At 33.8% G+C, this 9914-nt stretch overlaps 1 protein-coding gene across 1 annotated transcript; it reads left to right on the top strand.

The window, feature by feature from the left end:
• The first annotated feature begins 1933 nt into the window (after positions 1-1933).
• LOC110711416 (aquaporin TIP4-1-like) lies at positions 1934-8331 on the top strand. Its single transcript, XM_021889795.1, has 3 exons — positions 1934-2259; positions 6856-7097; positions 7812-8331. Exons 1-3 carry the CDS (start codon positions 2130-2132, stop codon positions 8187-8189), a joined length of 750 nt encoding a protein of 249 aa, XP_021745487.1. The 5' UTR covers positions 1934-2129; the 3' UTR covers positions 8190-8331.
• The last annotated feature ends 1583 nt before the right edge of the window (positions 8332-9914 follow it).

Here is a 9914-nt window from a genome sequence, read left to right as displayed (position 1 = left end):
AAAACAAGAATATTGCAATAAAAGATAATGAGGGGTGAGCAGATATACAAATGAGATGGTTCTGGACACCAAGTAGGTGGGCCCTTTCAGGAACCCAAAGAAGCATGCACCTTGATGTCTAACTTTTCTGGGCTAAAAAATGTTTTTCGGGGCTAAATTTGAAGGCTAGCTAGCAGCTATAACGCACGAAAATAGATCATTTTTAGATATTTTGGAATTTAGTGTCGAAATCTGATCAAAGGATGCAACCCAAGATCATATTGAATTGTTTGTAACTATATACGTCCTCTAGTTAGTCACATAAAAGCTCGTGACGGCTTTGAATTGATGAAAAGGCGACATATACTTCCTATGTATTTGGCTAAATCAATAATTAAGAGGCAAAGTGGATGGTTACAAATTTACAATCACCTAAATGTTCACCAAAGATCTTGTGGAATCCATAGGAACTGCCTTGTCCCCTTTCCTTTTCGAGCAAAGAAAGTCGGGAACTATTCAAACTTAAAGACTATATCCATGCTTTAAAATTAATTTCGAAAAAATTTCCAAAATTGAAGTGGTTGTGAAGGGTGTCCCTCCAAATTATAAAAGTTGGTTTGTAACCATAATAAACCTAAAAATAATAAGTCTGCTAGTTGATTTGTCACTGTTTTGAGGTCAGATGTGCGTAACAAAAGTTAAAAAAAAAAAATTCCAGAGTCTTCCAAAACAAAATAATGTGACAAAGACGAATCCGTTGTTACCCATAATAATAAATCAATTCAGCTAGTTGTTTAGCCTTTTTTTTTGGTGCTATCTTTGAATTAATAATTAGTACGAAGTATGATGGTGGGATGCAAAGCGCATAATTAGTGGAGATGGAGAATGATTTTGATTTAACGCAAAAACCTCCTTTAATTTGAGTCTTCCCTATTGGTTGGACGTTGACCTGTGAAATACTATTAAGATATATTTTGAAATATATTTAGGAGCATATTTTCTCTAGGATATATTTTCCCCATATTTATCTTGTTTCCTTAGCTAGTTGTTGGTGTTTGACTAGAATTAGGAAACGTAGGACCTTGTATTATATATTAGGTGCTCTTGCTAATTAATGAAATCAAGCCATCATTCATAATCTTCACAAATACCTTATTTAATAGAGAATGTAGTACGAGTATATGAAAATCTACAATATACTTGCACCCCCTTAAAAGAAAAGAAAAAAAAAAAAAAAAGTCCCAAATAAGTGATCCATATACTTCTTTAAAAATGATTTTCTCAGCGTATTATAAATAGTTTCCTTCAGTTTTTTTTGTTTTCTTTCTACTTTTAACCTTTTCTTCTCTAAAAAAAAGTCCCAAATAAGTTTTAAAAAAAATTATAAAGAAGAAGAAAATAATATGGAGTAATATATCAACTCATCAAGTGGGATGTTCGGATTCGACAAGCTTCACAAAATCACAATAATCTAACCAAACCTACAACTACAAACTGGAGTACTTTTTTGTCCCTAATTTTTTGCCTCATTATTAATATATACGTGGGTCAAACTTTAAAAACTTTGATCATAAATCTCTGTTAATCTATAAGAAATAATTTAGTCAGGTAGAATCTTGTTATTAGATTCATTTCGTTGTACTCCTTAATTCTTATATTTTATTAATATAAAGTATTTATAAATTTTACACGATTGAAACTTGAGATATATATGTACTTTTTAGACCTGCACATCTTAAACACGGGAAAAAGTCAAATAATGGGACAAAAAAAAATAATAAAGAGGGAGGGATAGCTCATAAGAGAATAGTAATATTTTTAAAATGCAATAAAGGGTGGTATAATTGAGAGATTGTTATATAATTAAGCAACAAATAATATTGTCAAGCATAATATATCATTTTCATCCTTGACCATATAACATGATCACATGGACAAAGGAATATTCACCTTTGCAGCTCCAGGCCACCCTGTAGCCTTCACTAATAATCTTTCTCACTATCATTGAGTTTCTATATATATATGTATGCACTTTTTTAGCTAAGGCATTCATTTGCATCTCATTTGTCAAACTTTTTGTACGTAAGAGTAGTAGAGTATATACTACTCTATTATTAGAGAGAAAAAGTGTGTACAATTACTCCATCAACATGAGCAGCAGAATAGCCCTTGGAACAAGCCGAGAGGCAACACAACCTGATTGCATCAATGCCCTCGTCGTTGAATTCATTTGCACCTTCCTCTTTGTCTTTGCCGGTGTTGGATCCGCCATGGCTGCTGGTACCGCCTTCTCTCCATTCTTTTGATCATTTTAAATAAATAGTACAGTATATACGGAGTACTTCAAATTTTATACGTAGTAATTCAATTAGAGAAAAGGAAAGAGGCTCGTTAATAAATTAATTTTCTTATTAATTAATGTTTTACTACGGAATATTCTGTTAGCCATGACTCCTGTAGGTCGTCTAAGCTACTTTGCGTAATAATGATAAGGTTTATGCTCCACATATTAATTAGCTCTACTTGTATGATATTCCACACATACGTTATCCTGAACCTACCAAAAGTCATCATTGTATGTTACATAACCAGACCTGGGCACCGTGCCGGGCCGTGCCTGGCGGGCCACGGGCTGGTTTGTGCCGTGCCGGCGGGCCCAGGATTTCGTGCCGTGCCGTGCCGGCCATTTTCACAGGCCAGCCCACGGCACGGCCCTCGTGCCGTGCCGGGCTCGTGCCGGCCTGCGGGCTGGTGCAGTTTTCAATTTTTTTTTATTTTTTTTTTTTATTTTTTTTTTTTATATATATATATGACAACATTATAAATTAATAAGTTTATAATGTATATAAGTTATAAAATTATAATTATAAGTTTTATAAGGTTATAACTTATAAGTTTATAACTTATAAGTTATAAGTTATTAAGTTATGAATTTTATAATTATAAGTTGAATATTTATGTTTTATAATTTGTATATTCAATATTTATATTTATATATTTACTTTATACTATTACTTTAAAATTTAATGTTTATGATTTATTAGTAATTGGTATAATTTTATTTTATTTTTAATATGAATTTACAAATTATAACAAAACGGGGAAAAAAGGCAAATTGGACTTTGGATGTGAATAATGCGTACTTTATATTATTATTACTTGAGTTGAGAAAATTGTACAATGATAACAATGATAAAAATCATACAATGATGGTATTAAACAAAAATTGGAAAATGATAAAATTGATATTTTTAAAATCGTACAATATACAATAATTGTCTATTCTTCTTCTCCTTCTTCTTGCTCGTCTTCGTCTTCGCCTTCGCCTTCAAGGTCATCGGCTAGTTGCATAGATTGGGAACTAGTCGAATCCGAACCAGAAGCGGAGGTTCCTTCTTCGTTGTCGTTGTGGTCGTAAGAACGGTCTTGTGAGCGATTTTCCGCATCCAACCAATCTTTGAAACACACGCACATTTCTAGTGTTTCGGGTTTTAGACTTGTTCTTCTATCGTCTAAAACCCTTCTGGATGCGCTGAAAGCTCGTTCGGAGGCGACGGAGGAAACTTGGATAGCAAGAATGTCTCGTGCCATTGCCGCCAAAGTTGGATGCTTCGAGCTTTGTTGTTTCCACCATGCAAGGAGGTCGAGGCTGTTTATCTCATCGTCGTCCATGCCTTTGGTGAAGTCGTAACTCAGGTACATCTGCAACTCCGAGACGTCGCTTTGCGTTCTCCTGATTGATGAATCACCTGAAAACCTTGAAATCAAGTTAGTAGCTTGTGAAAATAAATGTTTGGCCTTCTTACTTACGTTTTTGGATGGTTGGGAAGGCCCTGAGCGAGGAACGGTGCCATATTTGGCTTCATAGACTCTATATAAAGCAAAAAACTGATCCTTCACATTAGTCTTATAGTTTTCTACATCATCGTCAAGAAACATGCATTGAAAGTAAATGTCAACTAACATAAATGTGTTTTCATACTTTTGCCTAGGATCTAATATGGAAGCAAAAATATAAATCAAAGGAATCTCACTATAATATTTACGCCACTTTTTTTCCATTGCTGGAAGATACTGATCATAATCACTTTGATGGCGATGATCAGCGAAAAGTTGGGCGAGTAAGCATGCATTAGAAAGAAAGTTTTGAGCACAAGGATTGTAAACAGTAGAAAAACAATACGTCATGTTATATAATAACTGTAAAAATTGCATATATCTTTCACAGTTATTCCAATCATCATCATACAAAGCATTTTGTGGAAATTTTTGGTTGTAAAATAATGTTAACGGGCCCTTGTACTCAATTGCCTTTGTTAACATGTCATAGGTGGAATTCCACCTAGTTGGGCAATCGGTTCTAATTTTTATTACCCTTATCTTTTGTTTCTTGGTATCTCATGTTAGAGCTATTAATAGACGGTGAAGCTCTTCATACTAGATGTGTTTGCCATGTACTTAACTTATGTGTACAGGATGGAGTTCGGGCAATTGGCCCACATCTCTGATTTTGCTGTAGTATGGGCCAATTGCCCGAACTCCATCCTGTACACATAAGTTAAGTACATGGCAAACACATTTAGTATGAAGAGCTTCACCGTCTAATAGTACATCGGTTAAGTTTTGTTTGATAAGATTAGCTGTGTATGTCATAGAGGTTGCATTATCAAAAGTCATAGACATCATTTTATCTCGAAGGTTATATTCGTCTATTGCTTGCATTAAATGGTGAGCAATGTTAATGCCGGTGTGTGGGTATTCCAGCATTTTGAAATGTATTATTCTTTTTTGTAACATCCATTGATCATCTACCCAATGGCAAGTCACACATAAATAGTGATATTTATAACCACTATCCCAAGAATCGGCTTGTAACCGGACTTTGTACTCTAGGAAATTTTTCATTGCGGCGGAACGAACGGTTTTCCTAGAGATTCTTTTATGTTGGGGTTGTAGTGCTTTGTTAATGTAGGTGTTGAATGCGTCACTTTCCGAGAAAAGAAAAGGTTGTTCGGCGTGTACTATCATTTTTCCTAGTTCATCCCTATCCCTCTCATAGTTGTATGTAAAGCCGTATGGATGGAATTGGGAAATTTTGGTGGGTTGGATCACTAGCTGGTTTTGCACAAGCTTTCATGTGTCTAGATAAGTGTCCCGTCCCGTTTTTGGTAACTGTCGTGAATACACTATTACATGTTTTACATTTTGCCCATTGTTCACCATCTTTACTTAGGACAAAATAACGCCATACCTCACTCCTTCGGTTTTTCAAAAGTAGCATCTCAGTTTCGGTTAACCATTCATGATGTGTGTGATGGTTAGTAGTGGGACTAGTGGGAGTGGCAGTAGAAGGGGTAGAACCGGAGGGAATTCGGGTACTTTCTTGGCTACCTTGGCTAGAACAATAGTTTTGTTGATCACCGATATAATTAGGTGAAAATTGGTATGGTGGTAGTGGAAATTGGTTTAGTGGTGGTGCTGGAAATCCCGACGTATTATATGGCTCATAGCCCGGGGGGAAGTAAATGGGGTCATTGGTTTGACTCGTAATTTGGGGGCTCGTTGTATTTGGTGGTTCCCTAGAACTACTACTACGGATAAGTCGGCCTTTCCCCCTAGACCTAGATGATGGGTTGTTCGATGCCATAATTAACAATTAATTTTTTAATAAAAAGCGGTTAACTATAATAATAATAATTAATAACAACAATTTTAACAATAAAAATATCAATAATAATAATTAATAACAACAACTATAACAATAACAATAACAACAAAAATAAATAATAACAACAATTGTAACAATAATAATAATTAGTAACAACAATTATAACAACAACAATAACAATTAACAACAATAATAATTAAACAAGATTATTCTAATAATAACAATAAAACAATAATAAATTTAAGATTAGTTTAGATCTTACAACCGTGCTTCAACGCTCCACTAATTACGATTACGAACTTTTTAATTTTTTCCGATATTAGGAAAATAATTAGAGAATTTAAGATAATAATTAGAGAATTTAAGAAAATAAGGATTATTAGAGATTTAGCGAATATAAGAGATAAGAAGAAGAGATTGTGATTTTGTGATTTGGGAATGAAATGGAGGTGAGTATTTATAGAATTTTTGGGGAGCAAATTGGCAAAAAACTAGCCGTTTTTTGGCTTATTAAGGAGCTAGAATAAACGGTAACATTACCGTTGGCCCGCGGGCCGTTCTGGGCCGTGCCTACGGGCCGTGCACGGCGGGCCATGGCCGTGCTCGTGCCGGGCCGTGCCTGGGAATTCTCAACCCTGTCCGTGGCACGGCCCGTGGCACGGGAGTTGAACTTAGTGCCGTGTCGTGCTTGAATTCGGGCCGTGCCGGGCTGCGCCGAACGGCAGGCCGTGCCGGGCGGCACGCGGGCCAACCCGGCCCGTGCCCAGGTTTAGTTACATGTGAACGAAAACTCATCTTAAATATTACTTCCTCCATTCTTTTTTACTTGACCTGTTTCATTTATCACGCTTGCCTAACTTTAACGATCAATAACTTTAATTCCCCAAAAGTAAAAATTATAGAAAATATATATTATGATAGTACATGTTGAGTCAAGTCAAATAAGATCCCACATAAATATGTTTTTACATGTATATAATTCACAAAAGACTATCAAAGGAGAGGTGATGAATAGTGTAAAAGTCAAAGCGGATCAAGTAAAAAAGAACGGAGGAAGTATAATTTTTTACTACGTATGACTTTATCCAGCTAAGCTAGATGATATTTACGACTTTGTATTGTCAATTGATCACTTGGTATCATCGAGAAAAATGTTTATATTCCTATCATGCATGTTTTAATATGGTTGAAAAATGTGAATTTTACAGATAAAGCAGGAGCAAGTACAATAGTAGGGTTGTTATTCGTGGGAATAACACATGCATTTGTAGTAGCAGTGATGATTGCTGCAGGATTTAACATTTCTGGAGGGCACTTGAACCCTGCTGTTACCCTTGGTCTTGCTATTGGTGGCAACATCACAATTATCAGATCTCTATTGTATTGGATCATCCAATGTCTTGCTTCGGCTCTTGCTTGTTTTTTGCTTACCTATGTCACTGGTGGACTGGTAAATTATTTTCCTTTACCTCACTTATCGTTTCGTTTTTATCTATCCTCCGCTTTCTTTTAAACTACAGAGTAATTGTTTCTTTTGTTCGAACTCAGTTGTTAAATTGTCCTAACATTTAATTGAGGATCTTATGTTATCATAATATATAAACATACTAAGTCATTTAATTATAAACTAAATAAAATACTTCGTAAAATTAATATATTTGTTGATAAATCCTTATATAATACATACTCCCTCCGCCCACAATTATCTGCACCAAACGTCCTTTTTGCGGACTCCTAGGCAAAAATTTTAGTGGAATTTAATTAAATTTGAGTGGGTTTAATTAAGTGGGAAAAAGGAGGGAAAGAAGTGGTCCCTTAATTTTTTGTTTTTGGGTGAGTGGGAAAAAGGTGGAAAATTGAGTGTAATTAAAAGATGTTAAATAAAGTTAAAAAATAAAAGTAAGGGTAAGGTGGTCTTTTTACTCTTTAAAATTTACTAAAAGAGAAAGAAAAAAATTTGTTACACATAATAGAGAGCACCCATTTATGGCAAATGTTGCAGATAATTGTGGGCAAAGACGACTCTACGGTCCTGCCCTATGTGACTCCTATTTTTGAACAGCGGAATAATATAATAATTAAAGTTTTAATCATATCGGTGAATAAAAAAAACTATAAAACGTAGGGAGTATTAATTTTGACGTTTTTGCCTTTAACAATGCAGGTAACCCCTATACACTCTCTTCCAAAGGGGGTGGACCCTCTACAAGGATTGGTAATGGAAGTGATCCTAACATTTTCTCTCCTCTTCACAATTTACACAACCATTGTAGACCCAAAGAAGGGCCCACTTCAAAGCCAAGGTATATTGCTAACTGGGCTTGTGGTTGGGGCCAACATCTTTGCTGGTGGGCTTTTCTCTGGGGCATCAATGAACCCAGCTAGATCATTTGGGCCGGCTCTTGTAAGCTGGAACTGGACTGATCACTGGGTTTATTGGGTTGGCCCACTCATTGGTGGAGCTCTTGGTGGGCTCATTTGTGACAACTTTTTCATTGTTAGATCTCATGTTCCTCTTACAAGAGATGATGAAGCTTTCTAATGTCATTATTGTGCAAATTAAAATGTAATTTGTTGCACTTGAGCATTTGCGAAAAGAGCAAGCTTCTTGATGTAACTTTGCAATTAAGTGGATGATTTAATGGAATATTGGCCTATAAAAAACAACATAAGTCTTTTTTGAATATTGTTCCATTGCACTTTTCTATAGCATAAACTTTAAAAACTTTTATCCAAAATATCACTTATTCACAACTGACAATATATGGTTATATGAAATATGGAATCAAAATTACATAGTTTACATGTAAAATATATACTTTAAAATGTGTATAAGATATCGTGAAAAGTAAAATGAGACAAAACTTAAAGCTAGATAACTTATACAGTACTTCTTATTTGGTATATCAAGGCCGTACTCAATTTTTACAATATAATCATAGAACCTTTGATGCATGTATGTTCAAGAAATTATCAATGCAATAGTGACATACATCAGATACATGTGATACATATATATGTGACCATGACAGATCAATTATACTGTCCAACAATTGATTACAACATTTGCAAACTTCTCTAATAATAACTCAGTAAACTCACAAAAAAAAAAAAAAAAAAAAAAAAAAGAAGAAGAAAAAAAGACAAACTATACAACGGTTGAAAGGACACAGCAATAGTGAAATGAAATACAGAGTAATTAATGATTCTGCAAAAGTACTAATATTAGACTTCAATTATAAACAATACTTACAAGATAATTTTGATGCGCAACGAGTTTCTACTTTACTTTTTAACCTATAAAACGAGTGTTATAGAGTTAGAATATGTAAATTACATAACTAATCAAGTTGCAATTCCTTTGTTTCTATCAATTTAGTTGAAACTCTTTTGGACTAACGTATTTTCTAGTACTTCTAAATATCTTCGACTATTAATAAAAAAAAAAATTATATAGTGAATTAACAAATCTAAAAAAACTCTACATAATTATGTTATTCTTAAGTATATAAATCATAAGAATGTCATCCAAAAGTAACTTATATATATAGTGTTAAAAGTAATAATATGTCAACTATAAAAAATAATATGATTAAATTATAAAATTTTATTTGGATAAATTTTCCTTTAAGCTTAGGGGCTCTAAACATTGTTGTAGGTGTATTTCCTGATTAATACATCAACTTTGTAACATTTTACAATACTTGAAGATATGACAACAACATACGTACTCGATCCACATAATTTTTCCAATGTAATAAAATCTAATACGTTAAAACTATACATATGCTTCAGAACATAATTATGTGAGAATTTTTTATTTTTTTTTTAATTCATTTCAATTTTCAATTTCTAAACCATCCTAAAAAAAAGATAAATCAGAACGTTAGTTCCGAGCTCAAACCAAAAGGACTCTCAAGAACATAACGGAGGGATTATGTTTTATTAAGCAAAAGCATGTGTAGAAGGGTGATTTCATGCATTAATTGGCACAGATTAGAAACTCAAGTGTCAATTCTTATCTAAAAAAGTCAAGTGTCAACTTGAAAGAAAAACTAAGTTGTGATTCTATTTATGGTTTAGACACCTACTCATACTTACATGCCTAAACAAAACATAGTAGACTCTACATCAACAACATACATAGAAGAATATAGGATGATATGAAATCCTAAATATATATATGTGATCAAATTCCGTTTAAATTACTATCGATTATTTATGATTGGTTGTACCTAAAATAAATAAAACTTTATATTTTTTTAAT

Source organism: Chenopodium quinoa, unplaced genomic scaffold (genome assembly GCF_001683475.1).
Source record: "Chenopodium quinoa cultivar QQ74 unplaced genomic scaffold, ASM168347v1, whole genome shotgun sequence".
Classification (NCBI taxonomy): Eukaryota; Viridiplantae; Streptophyta; class Magnoliopsida; order Caryophyllales; family Amaranthaceae; genus Chenopodium; species Chenopodium quinoa.
This window is presented reverse-complemented; position numbering and strand designations above follow the sequence as displayed.